This window comes from Oryctolagus cuniculus, chromosome 4 (assembly GCF_051225735.1).
Source record: "Oryctolagus cuniculus isolate XC-2025 breed Fujian yellow rabbit chromosome 4, ASM5122573v1, whole genome shotgun sequence".
NCBI classification, from domain to species: domain Eukaryota; kingdom Metazoa; phylum Chordata; class Mammalia; order Lagomorpha; family Leporidae; genus Oryctolagus; species Oryctolagus cuniculus.
In genome coordinates, this window is record NC_142870.1 from 125,088,396 (window position 1) to 125,112,793 (window position 24,398).

A 24,398-nucleotide genomic window follows, 5' to 3' on the forward strand; every position below is an offset into this window, starting at 1 on the left:
TGAACTTTGGAAAATCTCAACAATGTTAACAGTCAGTAATGAAAAGTACTGTTCTAATTCCTGAATCTGAGTAAAATAGGAAGGCAGAATAGTGCTAACTGCAATATCCTACTTTTGTGTTTGGAAAATTCCGTTAAGACTGTTAACACATGATAAGGATGCATGTTAATTCTTTGTACTTCTCCCAAAATAAACTCTATTATAATTTCATTCACTACATACTCACCACAAAAAAAGTTGCTTTCCAAAAGATGGAATTCTCTATACATCCAAGTAATCCATAACCATTTTTCTCATTTTAATATCAGTCATCCTAATGTAATTAGACAAAGGCATACTGACAAAAGGCTCTCAGGTTCTCCACCATTTTATGAAGTCAAACTAAGTGAAAAAATTTAAGATTTGAAAGGCAGAGTGACAGAGAGGAGACAGAGATAGATAGAGCTCTTGGTTCAATCCCCAAATGTCCAGGCTGACGTCAGTAGCAATGAATTCCATTCAGGTTTCCCATGTGGGTGGGATTTAGGCACTTTCTGAGCCATCACCTGCGGCTTCCCAGGTTCACCAACAGGAAGCTGGATCAGAAGTGCAGTCATCCCGGTTGGCGCCGCAGCTCACTTGGCTAATCCTCTGCTTGCAGCGCCGGCACCCCAAGTTCTAGTCTCGGTTGGGGCGCCAGATTCTGTCTCGGTTGCTCCTCTTTCAGTCCAGCCCTCTGCTGTGGCCCGGGAAGGCAGTGGAGGATGGCCCAAGTGCTTGGGCCCTGCACCTGCATGGGAGACCAGGAGGAAGCACCTGGCTCCTGGCTTTGGATCAATGCAGAGCGCCGGCCGTGGTGGCCATTTGGGGGGTGGACCAACTGAAAAAGGAAGGCCTTACTCTCTGCCTCTCTCTCTCTAACTCTGCCTCTCAAAAAAACAAGTGCAGTCATCCCAAGCAGCTGCTTACCCTGCTGCACCATAATGCCTACCTACCCCTAAGTAAAAATTTTGTTAGTTGAAAAAATTTTGGAAGGTTGCATATTATCTAGAAAAACTGCAATACAAGGGTACTTAATAACCTCATGGAGGGGTGAGGGTCTTCAGACACCCACATCCCAAACAAGTCTCTGGGACCAAGTCCTTCCTTCCAATTCAGCTTCCTGCTAATGCACACCCTGGAAGGCAGCAGATGATGGCCCAAGAACTTGATCCCTGCCATGTGGGAGACTGAGATTGAGTTCTGGTTTCCCAACTTCCTCCTGGCCCAGCACGGGCTGCTGCAGGTATTTGGGGAGTCAACCAGCAGATGGAAGATCTCATTTGCCTTTCAGATAAATACTTGAAAAAAAAGTTCACTGAGATATGAGTGTTTGCCACAATGGTTAAGATGCCTCTCAGGCTGCTTGAATGCATGGGCTGGAGTCCCAGATCTGTTTCAGACTTCAGCTTCCTGCTAATACTTACCCTGTGAGGCAGAAGGTAGATGCTCCCTGCCATTGACCCTGGAGACCTGCATTGAGTTGTAGGATCTCAATTGCATTCTGGTCTAGCCATGGCCATTGGAGGCATTTGTTCTCTTCATCTAATACTTTTTTAAACAGAAAGCTCATGGAAAATATTTAAGGTAGATTTCAAAATTCCATTTTTCCATGAGGTTTTTGAAGTATACTCATATATGCATATAGCCTTCTAATAGGGAAAACAAGCATTTACTGATTAGAAGTTGATACACCATTTGATGACGGTGAGGTTCAGTGGGATTCCTACCTGTATTTCTTAGTATTTCCTGAAAATCATTAAAATTATCTCATTAAACTCATTAACTCACTAGTAATCTGTGAAAATACAATTTACTTGTGACATATATAGCTTTTGATATATTTTTTTAAAACACTTATTTATTTGTTTGAAAGAGAGGCAAACAGGTCTTCCATTCCAGCAAGCACTTGAACAGGCGCCCATATGGGATGCTGGCACTGCAGTGCTGGCCCCTTTTGATAAGTTTTTAAAAAGTAAAATGAATTTGTAGTTCAAGATAAAAATCTCAGCAGTACTGTTCTTTTGACCTGTTAAAACAGTGAAAACTTTCCAATATTATTGAATCAATTATATAGTTTTCTCAGATAATAGGAGACAAAACCAGATCGCTGATCTGAAAAACTAGAGCGATCTGGCTGCCTGTTATGACTGAGTTTCGTTTCTGAACATGTTTATTTCCACTCTCTATATCTGGTGACTCACTAACACATTTACTTCACTGGGTTTGATCAACTCTGATAGTTCTAAACAATTAAAGGACCCAACTTACATGTCAAATTAACCAAAGAAATTTATGTTTTGAGAAACTGAGGATTTGATAAATGAATATGCTAGAAATCCTAAGTTTGTATGTGTCTATACACACAAGGCTAATTGTGGAAGTGCATCTGCACACCCATCCACACACACTTACCTAACACTCTGAGCAAAATGCTGACACCCTCCAATGAAGGTAAGGAAAAATGATTATCATCCTTCGTCTTTGTACATGCTTCTCTGACTTCTAATAAACAGGCTCAGTGACAAATTATGAAAGTTGGGGCCAGTGCTGTGGCATAGCAGGTAAGGCTGCTGCCTGCCGTACCAGCATCCCAAATGGGCACCAGTTTGAGTCCTGGCTGCTTCACTTCTGACCCAGCTCATTGCTAATGTGCCTGAGAAGGCAGCAGAGGATGGTCCAGGTATTTGGGCCACTGCACCCATGTGGGAGACTTGGATGGAGACCCTGACTCCACCCTGGCTGTTGTGGCCATTTGGGAAGGGAACCAGTGAATGGAAGATCTTCTTTCCCTCTTTATGTAACTGCCTTCCAGATAAATAAATCTAAAATTATTAAATATTATGAAAGTCCTCACGTCTTCCTTTCTGTAATATACTAAGGACAAGATCAAGATAAGTCAATCATTAGGCCAGCACCATGGCTCACTAGGCTAATCCTCCGCCTAGCGGCGCCGGCACACCGGGTTCTAGTCCCGGTCGGGGCGCCGGATTCTGTCCCGGTTGCCCCTCTTCCAGGCCAGCCCTCTGCTGTGGCCAGGGAGTGCAGTGGAGGATGGCCCAGGTGCTTGGGCCCTGCACCCCATGGGAGACCAGGAAAAGCACCTGGCTCCTGGCTCCTGCCATCGGATCAGCGCGGTGCACCGGCCGCAGCGCGCCGGCCGCGGCGGCCATTGGAGGGTGAACCAACGGCAAAAAGGAAGACCTTTCTCTCTGTCTCTCTCTCTCACTGTCCACTCTGCCTGTCAAAAATAAAAAATAAATAAAATAAATAAAAAAGTTCTTTAAAAAAAAAAGATAAGTCAATCATTTCATATTTAGTGAAGCCATTTTATACCAACATTATGACATAAACTGGACACTGCAATAATTCATCAATTATGCAATTTCACACTATTCCAATTAACAAGACTTTTCTTGATAAAAATATATTCATAAGCTTTATAGTCACTTTATTTAATGTCAAGATTGTAATAATGGTAATAATATATTCAAGACAAAAAAATTTTAAATATCTTGTTTTCCAAAAGCATACACTCCACTTGCTATTACTCAAAGTTTAGGCTTACTTGAAAACTTAGAGGACAGTGGAGATATTGACATTAATATACCCAAGAGCCAAACTATTAAAAGTCTCATTATTTTCTAACCAAGAGCCTTTAATAAGGTCAAAAAATACCACAGGGATAACCAATAGATAAAGATCCTAGTGAATAAATCAAGATGGTGCTGCTCAAGTGATTTTAATTCAAGAAATCAGGCTGCACACAGGTGATCTCTAGTTATTTTAAAAAAAAAAATGAAGTGATGGGATAGGCATATCAAGTAAACCTGCAGTCCGCAGTGCTGGCATCCCATAAAGGCGCCAGCTCAAGTTTCCGTTGCACCACTTCCAATACAGCTATCTGCTATGGCCTGGGAAAACAGTGTAAGATGGCCCTTGGGCCCCTGTATTCAAATGGGAGACCCAGAAGCAGCTCCTGGCTCCTGGCTTCAGGATTGGCCCAGCTCCAGCTGTTGTAGCCATTGGGGAGTGAACCAGCAGACAGAAGATCTCTCTGCCTTTCAAATAAATAAATATTTTTTTAAAAATCAGATGATATGACTCAGGTTGGCATCATTATAGTTCAATTTCATTATCTGGCTAGAAATCAGAATTGGGAGATGACTACAGCACAGGGGTAGAGTTCTCTGAGGGAAGAGCGGAGACATACCTGGGCAGTACTTGCACAGATATCAGCATGTGCAGTAACTACTATCCACCGTCCTAAACAGTACAAATAGTACAAACAACATGGTGGAGGTGCAATCAGATCCAGAATCTGGTACCGGAATCCAAATTCACTTAGCTACGAGACCTTCAGCAGGTCACTCTCTACAGCCTGCATTTTTCATCTACAGGATTAAGATTTTAAGCCCTAACTAGATAGGCCCGATACATCCCTCCATGAGTTTAGTCAAGCTGAGGGATATGAAATTATAAATGTTTGGATTCTACCTCCAATTTCTAATTTTACTTAATTGGCCATGGTATGAGAACTATAGTTTTTTAAGTCCTCAGATAGTAATAATAGGTATCCAGGTTGAGAAACACTGACAAAAAAGATCAGTTTAGTAGAAGGCCTGGGCCTCTTCAGATAACACTAGGGTTGGGAGTAGGCATCTTGACTCTTGGGTATTCTAGATCTCTTCGGTTGTCACTAAGTGGAGTGTTCAGGAATGTAAGAGGCAACATCATCACCATTACTGCTGTCAAAGTCCGATGGTGAAGAGTAGCCTGGTTCCCTCTATCACCTCGTGTGGTTAACTACCTCAGTGAGGACAAAAGGGCTATTTTCCAACAAAAATCAGTCCCTGATTACATTCTGGACTTGGGCAGGAACAGGAACATCCATTTAGAAATTCTAATGGGAATTCTGATGAGTGAGGAAGAATATGGATAGTAGAGTGGGAAGGTGGGAGGAAGATTTCTAACATTAACCAAGAGAATGTCATGGTCATTTACACAAAAAACTTTTCTTTTTAAGCATTAACTTGAAAGGCCTTAGAGCATTCTCTTCAATGTAGAGAAGCAGAAAGCCTGGGTTCTGGCTCCAGCTCTGCCTGCAGTTAGCTCTCCATAACTAACGATGGCTTTTCATTAGTGTTATAGCCAAAGCATCTTCTCTGTCACGTTTCCAAAGCTTTAAAGAGACTGCCACCAGACACTCTGATGGGTATTTTTCCAAGTGTCTTCTGACTACAGAACACTCTCATGTGGTCAAATCACACTGATCCAAACCATCGCTTCAGAGAAACAATTAACATTTGATTTTACAATGCATTTTAATATACCCTTGATGGGTAATATTTTTAAGATCTTGGGGAAAAAAACCTTATTTCTCCACTCTGCCTCCTGCTGTTTTTTTTAAGATCTATTTATTGGCCGGCACCACGGCTCAATAGGCTAACCTTCCGCCTGCGGCACCGGCACCCTGGGTTCTAGTCCTGGTTGGGGCACCGGATTCTGTCTCGGTTGCTCCTCTTCCAGTCCAGCTCTCTGCTGTGGCCCCGGAGTGCAGTGGAGGATGGCCCAGGTCCTTGGGCCCTGCACCTGCATGGGAGACCAGGAGGAAGCTCCTGGCTCCTGATCAGCGCAGCGCGCTGGCCACAATGCACCAGCCGTAGTGGCCACTTGGGGGATGAAAAAACAGAAAAAAAGAAGACCTTTGTCTCTCTTTCTCACTGTCCTAACTCTGCCTGTCAAAAAAAAAAAAATTATTTATTTGAAAGAGTTACAGAGAGGAGAGGAAGAGAAAGAGGTCTTCCATCTGCTGGTTCACTCCCTAATTGGCCGCAATGGCCGGAGCTGCACCGATAGAAAGCCAGGAGCCAGGAGCCGGGAGCTTCTTCTGGTTCTCCCGTGCGGGTACAGGGGCCCAAGGACTTGGGCCATCTTCCACTGCTTTCTCAGGCCATAGCAGAGAGCTGGGTTGGAAGTGGAGCAGCCAGGACTCAAACTGGTGCCCACATGGGATGACAGCAATTCAGGCCAGGGTGTTAACCTGCTGTGCCACAGCGCTGACCCCATCTGCTATGCTTTCTTGTTCTTATTAAAAATTTTGGACTGACCTAACGTTCAAAATTTAATTCAGTTCCATCAGCTTCTAAAGAACAAATGATTTTATCAAGTTCACACAACTACTTACTCTTATGGTAAATATACTGATGGACACCCATATCTACCTAATTGGAACGTTTTCATTCTCTACAACTAAGAGTCAAGTTATTCATCAAAACAGGCTTTCAGTAGAAAAGCCCAAACACAGGGAGGATTTATAATGCTTCTTTGACCACATGTGTGGAGTTATCTCAAGACTAGGGTGGGGAAAGTGGGAGAAAAAGATCAGAAAATGGTGTAACCCCATCTCTTGTATGTATCTAGGCTTGTCCCCGGAAATTATGCCAGGCTGTTATTTCTAACAGACCTGATCATCACAGATGGGGCTATTCAGGAAGGACTGGGTATCCAGTTCTTGAAAATTCTTTTGTCTGACATTCTTAAGTTTTCACTCATCTGCTTTCCTCCTATCTAATAGCTACAATGAAACACAACCTATTTAGATAGAGGTGAGAATGAAAGGTCATGATCTACTCTGGATAACCAGTAATGATTAGCTAGGCAGCCAACTTTCTAGTATTGGCCAAAAGTAATCACCGCAGAGGCGTGTGCTGTGGTGTGGCAGCTAAGCCACTCTTTGGGAATCCTACAAGTACCTGGGTTAGAGTTCTGCCTCCACTTCTGGTACAGCTTCCCGCCCTGGGAGGCAGCAGGCAATGGCCCAAGTACCTGGGGTCCCTGCCACCGCCAGGGTGGATTCATGGATGGAGTTCCAGGTTTCTGGGCTTTGGCTTGGTCCAGTCCTGGCTGTTGCAGGCTTTTGGGGAGTAAACTAGCAATGAAAAATATCTTCCCCCACCTCTCCCATTCCTCATCATCTGCCTTTCAAATAAATAAACCTAAAAAATAACTATCCCATAAATGTAATTTGAGGCAGTAGAATACACTTAATGAAAAAGACAATTGGGACTAAGGAAATCTGACATTTAATTCTGAAATTGCTTAGGTAACAGGTAAGCTGAGCTTGTTCCTGTAACTGTACAATACAAGTTCAACCTTAATTTTTCTCAGTGGCTCAGATGAAATGCTGCAGAAGTATACAGTAACACTATATGGTGCAAAGCAAAAAGTGTTGTGCAAAGAAAAACAGTACTAAATATTAGTAAATTTCTGAATTTCAGAAAATTTAGATTCTTTTAAAATTGTATGTGAAGGGATGTTTTACAGAAATAATTTGTTCAGTTATCACAATTACATAAAAAGGTATTTAACAGGCACATATCAGGAAAACACTCAGTTAATAAGCAACGTTTAACAACTGTTTTTCACTTCACAATTTCTGAGCTTTGAACATACAGTACACCATGAATCTCCAAGACAAGTGAGTAGCACACATCAAATTAATGTATAACTATCTAAGCCTTTTTTTTTTTTTTTACAACGTGGACCATCTCAGTGGAGGGGTGTTCCATAGGACATACTTCAAGGAAAAGAGATCCCTATTCATTGTTCCTGGACTCCTACTGTTTGCTTGATGTAGAATCAGAAGACACTTCTGCTAGAATTTTTCACATAAACATGTACTGACACAGGTTTGTAAGCATTTTATAGGTTGCCTATTCTAGCCCTAAAATAACATGGCTCTAAGCCAGGTCACTAGCACATCCTCTTTCCAGAAGTCAATGGCAAGTACCTCCTCATCAGGACAGACAATGAGCCCAACTTCAAGTTTTGAAGAAGTGAGACACTCCTTTGTCTTGGGTACAGACGTCTGTCACAACAGACAGAAACTCTGCCCCGTGCTGGTCCAGCAGCAGTTTTTTGTTCTCTGGACCAGTCAGAATGAAGACTTCTGCCGAGCATCATTTTGTTGTTCAACATTGAATCTCAGACAAAAATCTGTATCTGATTAACAGAAAAGACCTTTTAAAGTAAGAAGTGGCAACAGTTATAAACAGGGGGCAACGGCAGCAAGTCCTCAAACATCTGGTTCATCAAATGTTATGCATGCATGAAGAGCAGTCAGACTTCAATCTGTCTACAGATGAGATTAAAGGGTTCATTTTATGACTCTTTAGTAGATGACACGAGCACTTTTCTACTTTGTAAACTGTGGGCATTTATCATGGCTTTTGTGGTCTCAGAGCTGCTCTTCTGACCAAACTAGAGATTAAAACTCTCCTCTCAAGATCCAGCTGCACCACACCAAGACATCAATGAAAGTCTCTTCTGAGGAGAGAGCTTTCTATGCATGACTGTAGAAGTTGGTTATACAAGGCTGGGAGGATATAGCACCCAACTAATGGGTAAGATGACAACAAGTAACGTGGCATCTACAGGGGACACGGTTTGAAACACTTTAAGACCATTCATAGATACTTGAGACCGTTCACACCTTCTTCCTCATGGCTGTGATTTCATAAAACTCTAACGTACATTAACAAATTCCTGGTGTGTTGCTATCTTAAGTAGCTTACATTTTATTGTTCCTGCATCCTCAAAACTGGCTGGAACAGCCCACCTATACCATTATCTGCTATGTTCATCTCTTTCTTACCCACTGCAGAAATCAGGTTACTTATTCAAAAACTCAGATTCTCCAAAAAAATATAGTCACTCTGGTAAAGAATGGGTGTGTCTAACACCTCAGAGAAACTGGCAAGCACAAAAAAGTCCACTATTCCCCATTCATCATTTGCCACCTTCCCCATCTTCACAGAGACAGCCATAGCAGTGATGAGTTTATATTAAAAACAGGCAGGCAAAGGCAAAAGCAGTATCAATCTGTCTGAATGTAGGCAATGGTGCTTGATTATTTACCCGTACAATCTCTTCAGTCCCTTAAGTTATCCCCAACTCAGCTCTTAAGCTTTAGATGTTTTCTGTAGATAACTCAGATGTGACACAGCTGCTCCATGAACTGTTTTCACAGTACTGCATGTCAGTAATAAGAATGGTGTCTAATCGATTTATACTGCACACGGTACTTTAACAGAACAAGTTTATTACTCCCACTCAGTAGTTCCCGGGGGCTTTGATGTTAAGTCATACATAATTCGAGAAATACCAGGAATCTTCTTAATCTCAGTGACCATCTTTAACACCACCTGTTATAAAAACAGAGATTATAAATAGAAGAACCAGGATACACCGCATGTCCAACAGGTTTACATATGTGATCTAAAAAATTAAGATAAGGACTTTTTTCACTATTGTCCTCCATGTATATGGATGGTTAATCTTATATAGTGAACCTATTTATAATAGATATCAGTGACAACCTCAGTACTACTAAAAGTATGGTCCACAAACAGGTACTATTTTCCAAGTCATGCTTTTTGTTGGTCCACAAAAAGCGCTGAATAACACAGCAATTTAGCATTGCTGTGGCATCCAAGCATGATTCTTTGTGTGTTCAAGCCAATGCTTTACAAATTATTGTGGCTTGAACACTGGGCCACTAAAGTGGTGCACAGCACAATAACAACCATTGTCAAACATACAGGAGAGGATGGCCATGACTGGCCAGCTATTAAGCAAATTGGAGCCTAAGGGAAAGTAGACTCTAAGCCACATAGCCCAATATAGCTATCTAGGCATATACAATCATAGCTTCATATTGGAGTAGTGGCCCAACTGATAAAAGTATCAGATTATCATTTGCTACTTATGTAGACAGCTTCTATGGAACACTCTGACAGATGGATAAAATGATGAGGAAAAAGTGATAAAAAATGGAATCAGGTTTAGTAGTGTAGACAGAACATTAGGCAATTCATGCGTACTTATTTCTAACAAACTCTTCTTTACTCCTAAGGTCTTCTTTATTGGGGAAAACTTTATAAATTAGAAGTTGGCAAGTTTAGATAAAATTGCAGACTACAGTGGTTACTTTCTACATAGTAATCAGAAATCTGGAGAGTATATTAAATTTAAGGCCCTTTCCTCATGCACTGTATTAAATGGTTAATTATGTAGTTGCCAAAAAAAACCAAAAAAAAACCACAAAAGGTAATCTTATGAACAAAGAGCCAACTCCAGAAATATCAATATTGTCATAGCTCATTCCATTCATTGTGTTATAAAATTTATGAAGTAGTGAAAAATGTATATGAGAAAAAAATTGAAAAACTACCTCCACAGGGATTTCATTGCCAGGTGTTGCAGGGACACCTGTCATAAAGTCACTAGTAATAAAGGTTCGAATAACCACAGATCTCTGGCACGAAGGCTGCTTCTGAAGTGGGTCCCGATCAAAATGCAGTGGTGTCAAAATCACTGGCATCTGGCTAATTTTCCCAGCATATCCTAGAGGAGGAAGATGCAGAACCAATCACCACACCATGGAAAAGCACTCTAACCTGGTGCTATTAAATTAATATTAAATTAAATATCTCAGATCACATACAAATATACATCACATGCACTGATTTTAGCTACTATCACAGCATTCCAAGCGGACTCAATCACTAACAAGATTCTGAATAATGCAGTGACATGATATATACAGGAAGAGTTGATACTCATTATTCACAATAGTTATGTTCTATACTACAAATACTGAATCAGCAAATACCCACTTCTCCTAGGGGAAAAACAGGATTAGGAAGGCAGTGGTCACAACATTTTCATCAACTGATCAATATATAACCTCCTTTTGTATGTGTTTCTGTTTAAAGACACCTTATTGAAATTTTGTCAATTCATTAACACTAAGTTCAGAACCAACAGCACTATAACTCATGTATGAATGAAGCTTATTGAACCCACAGATTTTCTCCATAAAGTACATCACAGCCTTCTTGCACTTGGGAATTCAGACAGCACATTTCAGTGCTATGCCTGAGGCCATTTAACATGGCAAAGTCATCAGGGAAAAGTATGAAAATGCAAAAAATATGACACCAACTAGACCACAAAAAGGATCCTTGTTTATAGAATGAGAGTTGAAAGAAGTCCAATCATCATCTTGCTGGACACTTCAGCTGCTCTGTGAGCAGACAACTGAAAACTTCTGCTGCTCTGCACATGCTGACAAATGGCCACAAAGCTGAACATATTTTATTTGGAAGGCAGCATAAAGGAAGTATTCACTGAATTAAATAAAAACAAAAATATTTGAAAATCAAAAGCTATATTCATCTGCTAGGAATCTTAATGCCAATCCTCCAGAAACTAGTTATAACATGCAGAGATAAAGCCAACAAGCAACTTACCAGACTCCCTGAGAATGTTATGGGCCTCAAAATCAGCCTGGCGTAAAGTACTGAGCACCCCTGTTGTCAAAAAGGTGGGAGTAACATCTGTAGGAGGTTCTTTAACTGGTGGACCAAATATATAGACAACTCTAGAAGGAAAGAGGTAAAAGTTATACAGAAATGATACTTTAGTATAAGAAAGGCACACAGTATGGTAACATTCTTTTCATTTATTTTTTAGGCCTCTCTCCTATTCACTTAACTCTCCCAATGGGAAGGACAAAATGTAAGATTACAGCAGGCTCTATTTTCTGTGTACAGTCCTCACAGTGTGTTCTCTGAAAGAGCAGTATCTCACAATGTACAAAACTGAAGTGGCTAGTACAACCTTCCTTTCACATAACATACTGTGTTGCAGAGTGTACCCCAAAATGCACATCCACCTAGAATCTGTGAGTGGAAACAAGGCCTTTGCAGATATAATCAAGATAAGATACAGTCATACTGGATTTGAGGACTCTAATCCAGTGACTGGTGTATCTTCCCAACAAGAGAGAAATTTGGAAAAACAGAGGAAAGAAGCACAGGTTAAAATGAAGTCAGACAAGAGTTACACTGATTGCCAACCATCTACAGACGCGATAAAGAGGCAAGGAGAGATCCTCTCCAAGGGCCCTCAGAGAGTATGGCCCTGCTAATAACATTTTGATTTCAGACATCAAGAACTGTGGGAAATAAATTTCAGTTGTTCTAAGGCTCCCCATTTTTGGTAATTTGTAACAGGTAACCCTAGGAAAGTAATAGATAGTTAAATAAATAGGTTTATTTATGACAAGACTTCCGAAACTATAATCATCCTAACATGCACTGAAATCTCCGAGACTACAATAAATTTCCCAAACTTAGTATCCTTTGGCCACTTTGAGAAACAATGACCCTAGAAGAGAGGAAATCTCACTTCTACTTTATTAAAAATGCCACTGAAATACGACTTAGTATCCTTCCACCTCTCTCCCATGGAATGACTCACTACTGCTTTTAAGCAAACATTTATCTGTAAGATATGAAGATGCACTGCAAATACTACTAAAAGTAGGGTTTGGAATATAACTTGAGGACATGAAGATCAATTAAGAAAATTCAAACTTGAGATGAATTTTGTCCCTGATTGGAGAGATCTGTTTCACAATCTTCACCCCAATAATAAGAGGGAGCCAGGGGAGATTTAGGAGTGCTACCTAGCTTTCTCTATTCTTACCTCCAGCCAGTAGACAACTGTCCCTTTTCCTTAACCCTATTATTAGAAGGGCAAATAAGTCTTTCCTAGTAACTACCATGGTAAAGTTTAATGTTTTTTTTCTTTCTTACTAAGTACTTGGAATGAAATATATACAAAATAAAACAGCATTAGCTCAACACCAGCACTATCACCAATTACTTGATTGCCTCCTTCCAAACATACTGTAACAGAGGAAGGTTCCTATCCCAGGCATGGAAATTCAGGCATGCTTCTTCTAAAGACACATGCAGTTCCTACAGCTCATAAATGATCCTTCACGAGATTAGATAATGATTACTTCAAGAGAATGCCATGCATCTGCTCTTTTTGCCTTTAAAACAAGAATGATCACTAGGGAACAAATAGTCATGCACATTGAAAAGGACATTTAACTGGAAGAGTCCCTCTCTGTACAAAGATTCTCTCAACTCTATTAAGAGGGAAAATGGGAAAAGTTCTAACTTCCAAAAGATTCTGGGCAAAAACAAATCTACAACCTTTCCACTAAGATTTTTGAAGAGATTGCTAGGTTCATATTTTTAAATCCATCCTTTTTTGCTGGTTATTAGGCTTTGTTTTCTTTTTTGAGGAGGGAGTATGGGATGGGGGAATGAAAATGGAAGGCAAAAAAGAGGCAAATAATCATATAAAAGATCAGAAATAAAAATCTGAACAAAGGAAGTACCTTTTGGCTAAACTAAAAGAAATAAAACTGTAAGAATGTAAAATGAAAATCATGCTATCATATAATTAAAATTTAGTTAAACTTAGGGAAGGAAACTTTCTGTATGACATGCAAAGTTTATACAGTAAAATTAACATTCTTCAGAAGATGAATCAAGAATCACTTTTTTAACAAAGACAATTATTTCCATCAAAAATGGGCAATTACAAATTGACCATTTTGTACAATATATTTTTTTTCAGTACATGAAACATGCTTCTGCATTAGATCCACTAAGTCTTTTAATAGGCATGTTCTCATCAGTAAAAACTTGGTTTCCCTGTGTCTCCTTTTCTCTAACTACACAGACTCTACTAGGTTAATAATAACAGATAGGTTTCTAATTTCTGCAGCATATGTGAATAAAATGAGATCTTTTTTTTTTTTTATTTTTTTTTTTATTTTTTTTATTTTTTTGACAGGCAGAGTGGACAGTGAGAGAGAGAGACAGAGAGAGAAAGGTCTTCCTTTGCCGTTGGTTCACCCTCCAATGGCCGCCGCTGCAGCCGGCGCACCGTGCTGATCCGATGGCAGGAGCCAGGATCCAGGTGCTTTTCCTGGTCTCCCATGGGATGCAGGGCCCAAGCACCTGGGCCATCCTCCACTGCACTCCCTGGCCATAGCAGAGAGCTGGCCTGGAAGAGGGGCAACCGGGACAGAATCCAGCGCCCCAACCGGGACTAGAACCCGGTGTGCCGGCGCCGCAAGGTAAAATGAGATCTTAAGTAATTCTTTTTGGCTTTTTAACTACTTAACAACTATTAAAAACTGAAGAGGGTAAGCAACTGTGAAAAAAGAATAATTTGCAATCTGGTACTAAACAAGAAAGATTTTTTAACTGTATATGGGCCAATAGAATGAAGTATCAGGAAAAGATTATGAACCAGCTGTTATACCCAACATAAGCAATTAATGAACAAGTTAAATTGGATTTGAAACTGTGTAAGTAACCTGTAAACACAGGTACTTCAATACTATCTGGCATCTACTTATTTCTTTGACTTTCTCTGGGAATACTATTTAAATTTATCTCTATTTTGAATTCTATGATCTGTATAAATTTCTGTCAATCCTCAGGCATAAAACTTATTATAAAACTATTAGCTAACATAAGTCACTTATTTAAAATACATATTTCAAAGCTGTCTTTAATATTTTTATACCAGGGCCAGCATTATGGCCCAGTGGGCTAAGCTAACGTCTGTGATGCTAGCATCCCACATGAGTATCAGATCAAGTCCCAGCTGCTCCACTTCTGATCCAGCTCATAGCTAATGCACCTGGGAAAGCAGCAGAAGATGCCCCAAGTGCTTGGCCCACTGCCACCGACATCACACACCTGGGTAGATCCAGGCTCCTGGCTTCAACCTGGCCCAGCCCCAGCCCCAGCTGTTGTGTCCATTTGAGTAGTGAACAAGATCTTTCCCTCTCTCTAACTCTGCCTTTCAAGGAAAATAACCAATTTTTAAAAAACAGATTGTGATGAAAGATCAAATACAAAATGATATTAAATATCTGATTAACTATGTTCAAAGTGCGTATCTGAACTGTAAATGGAGTGATTCACTCTTATAAAATATCATCTAATTATATCTACACTTAAGCCTCTGGGTCTCTCATTAACGGAAGAACTTAAAAAATCAAATCCTTGGGGCCTGCGCTGTGGAATAACGGGTTAAAGCCCCAGCCTGCAGTGCCAGCATCTTATATGGGTGCCAGTTCAAGTCCCAGCTGCTCCTCTTCCAATCTAGCTCTCTGCTATGGCCTAGGGAAAGCAGTAAAAGATGGCCCAAGTCCTTGGGCCCCTGCACCCACGTGGAAAATCCAGAAGCAGCTCCTCGCTCCTGGGTTTGGATCAGCTCAGTTCTGGCCGCTGCAGTCATTTGTCGAGTGTACCAGCAGAATGGAGACCTCTCTCCTTTTCTCTGGCTCTACCTCTCTCTGTAACTGTCTTTCAAATAAATAAGAAAACAAATCCTTGGGGCTGGCGTTATGGTGTAGTGAATAAAAACAACTGTGATGCCGGCATCACATATGGGCACCAGTTCATGTCTCAGCTACCCCACTTCTAATCCAGCTCCCTGCTAAAGGCATAAGGAAAGTAGCAGAAGATGGCCCAAGTGCTTAGGTCCTGGCTATCCACATGGAAGACCCAGATGAAGCTCCTGGTTCTTGGCTCTGGCCTGGCCCATCATTGGCCATTATGACCATCTGGGTAGTCAACCAGCAGATTACAGATCTCTATGTCCCTCCTTCTAACTCTTTCAAATAAATAAATCTTAAAAATGAAAATTCCTTCCATTACACTCATACACCTCCCATTTCCTACAGACACACCTGTTAATATTGTGACACATGCGAGGTATAAGCCTCGCCAAGAAAATAAGAGATTCCCAGTCAGGCTCATCTTTACTGGAGATTCCACACACATAACTGTAGGAACGACAGTCACCCTGAAAACAGAAATATAATCAATTTTAAGTTTTACAGTAGTCCAAAGATAGACTGAAAAGATTTTATCCATAGTAACACTATTAATAACCATTTTTAAACAAGAATATAAAGTTCAAATAGAAGTACATACTAGATGCTTTTTTCAATGATATAAACAAATCTCAAATCTAATTCAGTTCAGACATCATGAAAGTGTCTTAGAAATTTCAAGTATTCAACATATGTCATAGGTCCACTGAGATTGCATTCCAACTACCTGTCCAACAGTGGACAGCTAGAATGATTTAGCACTTATTTTGGCAGAAAAGATCTGCCCAAACGTATTGAGTTGACAAAAAAAAATCCTTAAGTGGGAGACAAAAATAAACATTTACTTTTAAGTTTATTTATATATGAGTTAAAAAACTTAATTTAAAATTGAGTGATGCATTAGATAACTATCTGAAGTCTATGTCAGATATGAGAACAGAGAATTAAAGTATTTGAATATTAATTTCATAGCATCTATAAAAATTTTAAATATGTTTTTTAATATAGGAAATGACCCCACAGAAACACAAGTGCAGAAATGCCTACAATAACGAAAAGCTAAAAACTACTGCAGTGCCCATTAGTACAAGAATAATTAAATAAGTTATGGTGTATGTGAAATATGAGAATATGAAACAACAGTTAAGAATCAGCTACTGGGGCCGGCACTGTGGCAAAGCAGGTTAAAGCCCTGGCCTAAAGCACTGGCATCACATATAGGCACTGGTTCTAGTCTTGGCTGCTCCTCTTCCGATCCAGCTCTCTGCTATGGCCTGGGAAACCAGTAGAAGATGGCCCAAGTGCTTGGGCCCCTGCACCCATGTGGGAGACCCGGAAGAAGCTCCTGGCTCCTGGCTTCAGATCAGCCCAGTTCCAGCCACTGCAGCCATCTGGGGAGTGAACCAGCGGATCTGGAGGACCTCTCTCTCTCTCTTCCTCTCCACTCTCTGTGTAAATCTTTCAAATAAATAAAGTAAATCTTAAAAAAAAAAAAGAAAGAAAGAAAGAAAAAAGAATCAGCTACTAATTAGCTCCCAATTCCAGCTTCCTGCTAATGTGTACTCTGTCTGGGTGGCAGGGACCCCTGCCATCATGTCAGAGTCCTAGTTTGAGTTTCTGGCACCGAGCTTCAGCCCAGCCCAGTTCTGGCCACATGGGCATTCCAGGAGTTCACTGGCAGATGAGAGCACACTCATCCTCTCCATCTCTCTCAGTTCTTCTGCCACATTTAAGAAACATCTACTACTTGTAGAGCATAAAAATGATATGAAGTTCACAGTGTTCAGTTAAAAGAAAACAGTTGATGAGTAATGTGTATCTGTAATTCCCTCTCCTTTTCTTTTTAAAACTAATGTTTCTGGGAAGACATATAAAACTTAACCAGATAGTAGGAATTAGGAAAATTTAATGTCTTTTGACATTTTATAAATATGGCTTAATTTTGTAAACAAATTTCATTGCTATACTAACTATGAATTACAACTTTTATCTGGACTTGCAAAAGTATTAGCTTCAAAGGCCGAAGAGACTAAATTGTTTTTTAAAGATTTTTATTTATTTTATTTGAGAAGTAGAGTTACAGACAGTGAGAGGGAGAGACAGAGAGAAAGGTCTTCCTTCCGTTGGTTCATTCCCCAAATGGTTGCAATGGCCGGAGCTGCGCCAATCTGAAGCCAGGCGCTTCTTCCTGGTCTCCCATGTGGGTGTGGGCTGAAGGACTTGAGCCTGCTTTCCTAGTCCACAGCAGAGAGCTGGACTGGAAGTGGAGCAGCTGGGACTAGAACCGACATCCACATGGGATGTTGGCACCTCAGGCAGAGGATTAACATACTGCGCCACAGCGCCAGCCCCTAAAGATAGTTTTCTAATGACAAAAGAAAACTTTAACTATATTATTGGGAAGACTAGTAGAGCCTGAGTAAGTTTCATTTTCAAGAAGAAATCACTTATTAGAAAATTATATTACTCTTAACAACTATTTTTTGGTTAACTATTATCTGTAATACTTCTTTTAAAAGGAGAGTGAGAAACTATTTCAACTTAATACTCTGTCCAGCAGGAGATCCCACATAGAGGTGGAAGTTCTCTGTAACAGATCTACTTAAGATAGGGAAACTTTAAAGAATTAATTGACCTGTCTACACTTCTTTTTTTTTTTTTTTTTAATAGTAGGGTAATATCTGCCTGTAAATAAATAATATCATAAAAAATCCAAAAATGAATCTCTTTGATAAATAACCCACAAACCTCTGAAAAATTAGTTCTACAATTCCAATAAGGAAAATTTCTACAGTGATTTAAAAATAATACAAGCAGTTTATATATGCAGCCAATAAAAAGAAAAGAGGGGCCAGTGTGGCCCAACATAGGTTAAGCAACGTTTGCAATGATTGTATCCCTTGTTGGAATTCAGGTTCAAGGCCTAGCTACTTGGCTTCTGATCCAGCTCCCTGGTAATGCACCTGGGAAGCCAGCAGGAGATGGGAATACTAGGGCCCCTCCCACCCATATGGGAGACCTGGAAGTTCCTGGCTCCTGGCTTCAGCCTGGTCCAGCCCTAGCTGTGTGGCCATTTGAAAAGTGAACCAATGGAAGGAATGATCTGTTGCTTTGCCTTTCAAATAAATAAGTAAATAAATCTTTAAAGAGGAAGAAAGCTGAAGCAAGAGTTCTGTAACCAAAATAGCTGGCTCGATAATTTCCAGGAACTTAAATATTTTGGGCTTAGTTTAAAAGTAGAATTTACCACAGAATTACATGGGCTCAGATAAAGGAGGAATTTAAACTGACAGACTGATACATCTAGAAAAAAGAACACGCTTTTTAAGTTTTAGATGAATAATCTCTAAAACAGTAAAGTTAATTTCTTCCACAAATAATTCTACACAGGGCATTAAACTAGTAACTGGCACTCATGCCAGTTACTATTTTGAGTTGGAATTATTGACACTTTTTCTAGCTTCTGTTTACCCATGAATTGTAAAAACAAACAAGAACTTTTCCTGTCCCCTACCTGCCCAACTTTTTCCCCCTGAGAAACTCATCTGCAGATCATATAAGAGAGAATTTAATGTGATCACTATATGAGCAGCACTTAAAACACAACCGTATCATTCTCACATGCTTTTATATGAATCAGAAAGGCAGAATGATAAATATGAAATATTAGTTGTACTTCTTCATGACTAAGGGAGATAGGGCATTTTGAAGAGACTAAACACTGTTATAGGGAATACATGATCTAAATGGTGTGATACATTCATCTAGGGGGTTTCTTATATTTAAAAAATGCTAAAATCACATTATATTTCACACTTTGAAGTGTTAAATGAGGACATGAGTACTTGTACCTGCACTTCAAGCCAACTCCACAGCAAATGATTTTTTAAATTTTTACTTTTGATTAGAATTCACAGGTACTCCAAAACTATAAAGTCTAAGCCTGAATATTCCATTAATTTTAATAAAAAGAGAACAGATTTCATATATTTTATAGAAACGTTTCTAAGATAATCATACTTCTCTCCCTCCTACAATTCCCCCTCCTTCATTTTTCCTTTAATTTTTGCAATATAATTTTGATTTACTTTATAATCATAGGCTTAAAGAACATTCTATGAAGTATTATTGCCTTTTTGCTTTTCAAAACATGCTGTACATATTCTTGTATTTCACTTTCCTAAATAATTACTATTTCAGTATTAGTACAAAGAGAAAACTGCAGAAACTATGTCACAGGTCAACAGATTCACATCTCACCTGTACACCCACGGTTTTAATTGGCAGCAAGAAGGCATTCAGCGAATGCAGACTTGTAATTTGCATCAGTTTCTCCTGATCCTCTTCTGTCGTGCAGGCTTTGACTCTTTGTAATAATGTATGAGGCTAAAAAAACCAAAGACATTTTTTTCAGGTTCCATTCTCTTGGCATCTACTATAATTTTATATATGTACAATATGACAGCTGGGTCACACTGGTACCTCTGTAACTTGTGTGTACTATATACTATTCCAGAAATTTATTCCCAGGAAGAGGACTACAAGGAAGCTAAATCTCAGGATAAGAAATACAGATTAGATTTACATACATCAAGAGTTTACCCTGTCACCAGCAAGTAACAACTTTACCTCTGTCGAATACTTTCGGCCATAAAATCAGTTTTGTCTGGAATTAATATAGCTTCACTTACTTTTTTTTTCCAACTTTTATTTCCATTCCTTCTTGTGAAAGATTATACTTATGAAAAGATTACATTTTTCAGATTTACTGCTCTGTACAAAACAGATTCCAGTTTTCTAACTAGTCTGGCAATCTATTAGAAATGTTAATTATTTTAATAATATGGCTGAATTTTATTCTAATATTTTATTCTATCATTTCTATTTGTCCTACCTTTTATGTTTCTTTCTCCTTTCTTGCCATCTTTTGAATTAATCATTTCTGCCAGCTCATTTATTTCCCCTTTACTGGTTTTGAGTTAACCCTCCCCACCCCCTTTTCTATTCTTTTAGTAGTTCTTAAGGATTAATATGAATGCTTAACAAAATAAAATCAAGCTCTGTCCTTCTGGCAAACAGAAGTATCTTTGAATGCTTTTAAAGCTAAATAGTGCTACATTTTTAAAATAAACATTAAAAAGTTGAGGCTATTTTTATTATTTTATACAATGCATTTACCATCTTCTTTGCTTCCCATTCCTATTTGTATCTCAGATATTTCTTCTGGGATTCTTTTGCTTCTTCCAAAGTCAGATCTTTAAAATAGTTCTCTGGGGTGGTGTCTGGCATAGCAGTTAAGACATCACTTGGGATCCCATGCCCCTATCAAAGCACCTGGGTTCAAGTCCCAGTTCCACTTTTGATTCCAGCTAATGGGCACGCTGGGAGGCAGCAGATAATAGCTGAAGTGGATGTGTTCCTGCCACTCATAAAGCAGGCTCAGGCTGAGTTCCCAGGTCCTGGTTTCCAAATGGCCCAGCCCTGCCTACTACTATATTTTTTTTCTTTTTTGACAGGCAGAGTTAGAGAGAGAGAGACAGAGAGAAAGGTCTTTCTTTTCTGTTGGTTCACCCCACAAATGGCCGCCACGGCCAGTGCGCTGCAGCCGGCGCGCTGTGCCAGTGAAGCCAGGAGCCAAGTGCTTCCTCCTGGTCTCCCATGCAGGTGCAGGGCCCAAGGACCTGGGTCATCCTCCACTGCACTCCCGGGCCACAGCAGAGAGCTGGCCTGGAAGAGGGGCAACCAGGACAGAATCTGGCGCCCCAGGCGGAGGATTAGCCTAATGAGCCACGGCGCCAGCCAGCTACTACTATCTTAGGTATGTACACTTAGTTATTTATAGCAGATCATATTTGGTACCTTTGACTTTTTATTTTACTTGAAAAGCACAGAGACAGAGAACTCCTATATGCTGATTAAATCTCCAAATACCCAGAAAAGCTCCAGGCTAGTCAAAGCTGGATCTCAATCAGGTCTCCCTCATGGGTGGCAGGAACTCAATCACTTGAGTCATTACCACTGTCTCCCAGAGTCTGAACTAGCAAGAAGCTGGAGTCAGCAGAGTGGGGTTTCAAACCCAGGCACTGTGATTTGGGACACAGGTGCCTTATCCAGTAGGCCAAAAGCCCACTCCTGGACAATTTCTAAACACCCATTTATTGTCTTTTCGGCTAATTTTAACTTCAGTTATTTCTAAAACTTAAATTTTTCAAAATACCCAGTTTTAGTAGTTCCTTGTACCTTACTATTAATAGCTCTCTTTTCTTTCCATTTACTTTATAAATTGGTTTTACAGTATCTGATGCCTCTGAGGGTCTTATTTTGCTCGTTATTTCTACTTTCATTTATGGTGCCACACACACAAAAATTACAGAACATATCTATCAGTTCTTATTTGTTAGAATTTAATCAACAGGAATTCTTTGGGGCCTAATGAAGATTTCTGAGAGAATTTACCTCGCTTCTTTCCTGACTCCTAGAAGCACTACCAATACAGATCTATTTTTTAAAAAAATTCTGTTTTCAGATTGATTTAAGACCTTTTCATTCATCCTGAATTTGGAGCTAAAGTATTGCTCAGTGTGCACACCTCTAATCCAATTTCTAGCCCTTCATGGACCCAAGGCCTCATATTCAGACATCTATGCATGAATGGAATTGTTTGAGCCCTAGACCACATGGGATTAGTAGCTGCCCTCAATAGTAGTAGATAGCTGTAGCTTTTTGAACTGCTGCTTTCAATTCATTCTTGACTCAAAGAATTCCTTTTACTTCCTCATAATATATATGAAAGAGTATTTTAAAATACTAAATAAATCATTTTATTTTGAAACTATTTTACTTAGTATATTATAATACTTTCTTTAGTGTTTTTAGGGATTTAGAATATCCACACTTATTTGGCTAAAAGGGAAAGTCTGTACCTTAAAAGTATCTGTAGAATACTTTTAAGTAGTCAATTCAAGAGTCATACTACTCTGAATTTTCAAATAATGAAACCCTAAAAAACTCATTAAGAATCTATTTGAGTCCCTGTACTGATTAGCTACGTCAAATTATTACCTTTTTAACACTAGCAGAAAAATCAGCTACTATTTTCAAAATATTGTTGGTTTCAGGAAAGTCCTTACAAATGTAAGGCTCTTCAGCACATATTACTCTGATTGCCAGGCCAGGACCTAAAGAGAAGAGGAACAACAGTATATTTTATATTTTATATTTTACAGAAAAAAACCTTAATTTTAAAAAAGTCACTATTTCCAAAATATAAAGTTCTTCCAAAAATGAACAAATGTAGCTATGTTTCTCATCCAACTCATTTCTGGAATGCTTCAATTCTCTCCAAATGAATATTATCTCCTATCTTTATAGTTCATGTATTAAGTATCACAAAATTCTCCAAAATGTATTTTTTAATTCACAACAAACATGCCAATTAATTTTAAAGTTTGTATTAAGGGAGTTTTCCAACATCACAAAGCTAAAGAGAAAATATAACAAACCACAATTTATTCATTGTCCAGCCTCAACTATGAAGCTAATTTTAGGAAAATTAGTACACTGCTAAAAAAATTTTTAAAAAAAATTAATGTTCTAAAAGATGTGCACTGGTACATCCATCTCATCAAATACTTTAAAAGTTGATAAAAACACAAAATACACATGGTTCTAAAAGCCACCAGATTCTGTTGTTTTACTAAACCACTTGAAATGCCTGGTTATAAGCAAATCTTATCCATGTCCATTAATTACTAAACTTTAGAATAAACAGCTTATTTAAATCAGTAGCTTTTAAAGCAGCAAAATCCTTTTTTCCCAGAAATCTTAAATGATGGAAAACCCAACATACAAAGCAAACTAAAAATTCAAATGAATCTAGCCAAAGTGATGACCATGGACACAGGACCAGTTGGCCTCCTTCCTGTAAAGTACTCCTCTTGTACATTATATTCCACCCTTTGCCAGCATACAGGGTAGGGACTAAAGATTTAAAATACCAGATTTAAATACTAGGTTTGATAACACACACTAATCACCACATCAGTTATGTGTGTGTGAGTGTAAATATATATATATGTATATGTATACATATTTGTAACACTGTTTATAATGTTAGCATAGTTAGTATAGTATGATGGTTAAGAGTATAAACGTTGAGGCAGAGAGATATAATCCTGGCTCTACACCTTCTAGCCTGCGTAACTTTGGCAAACTAGCTAATGTCCCTTAGTTTCCTCGTCTGCCAAGAGTGTAATACTGGTTTGTAAAGTGAGAATCAAATAAGACAATGTTTGAAGTATTCAGAAAAAAACCTAGTACATGACAAATACTCAAGAAATGTCATTATTTTGGTTTTTGATTAGAATGTTCTCCCAAATCATCAACCAATCACTATTAGAGACAGCTAGAAACTAAGGCAAAAGACTTGCCCAAGTTCAAGAATCAGTGACAAAAACAGGTTAAGTCTCTTAGTCCTGGAGCCAGCACTGTGGTGCAACAGGCAAGGCTTCCACCTGAGACACTGGCATCCCATATGAGTGCCACCTGGTCCTGGCTGCTCCACTGCAGATCCAGTTCCCTGTTAATACACCTGGAAAAGCAGCAGAGGACAGCCCAAGAGCAGGAGCCTCTGCTACAAACATGAGAGAGAGGGATGAAGCTTGGCTTTGGCATGGCCCCACTCTGGCGGCTGTGGCCATCTGAAGAGTGAACGAGCAACTAGAAAATCTCTTTGTGTCTCTTCCTCTTTCTCTATCCCTGCCTTTCAAATAAAATTTTTAAAAAATCTTAATAAGAATAAAGTGGTTCACTCATTCAGATAAATCAGACATTGCATAAGGATTTTAGATAACCAAATTTTAATCCTTACTTCTCTCATCATAGTACATTAACATCGATCAGACAAATCCCAGCTTTACCACCAAAAATTGTGGGCAGTGTTATTAAAGTACTTCTATGCCTTGGTTTTATCATCTGGTGGTAACAATATATGCCAGACTCCCACTTAAATACCAATGCAATAGGAAATAAACATTTAATAAAATGAAATACATTAGATATTCCAAATAGTACGTTTGCTTCTTAACCATGCATTCTT

At 39.2% G+C, this 24,398-nt stretch overlaps 1 protein-coding gene across 2 annotated transcripts in view; it reads right to left on the reverse strand.

The window, feature by feature from the left end:
- Positions 1-9,104: 9,104 nt before the first annotated feature.
- GMPS (guanosine monophosphate synthase) overlaps positions 9,105-24,398 on the reverse strand; it is a 100,654-nt gene continuing 85,360 nt past the window's right edge. For both annotated transcript variants that reach the window (XM_008266378.5, XM_008266379.5), the window contains exons 11-16: positions 22,364-22,479; positions 19,562-19,687; positions 15,656-15,771; positions 11,334-11,464; positions 10,253-10,425; positions 9,105-9,224 (exon numbers count right to left, since the gene is read on the reverse strand). In XM_008266378.5, the coding sequence (XP_008264600.1) occupies positions 9,123-9,224; positions 10,253-10,425; positions 11,334-11,464; positions 15,656-15,771; positions 19,562-19,687; positions 22,364-22,479 (764 nt within the window). In that variant the 3' untranslated portion in view covers positions 9,105-9,122. The remainder of the gene's footprint in view (positions 9,225-10,252; positions 10,426-11,333; positions 11,465-15,655; positions 15,772-19,561; positions 19,688-22,363; positions 22,480-24,398) is intronic.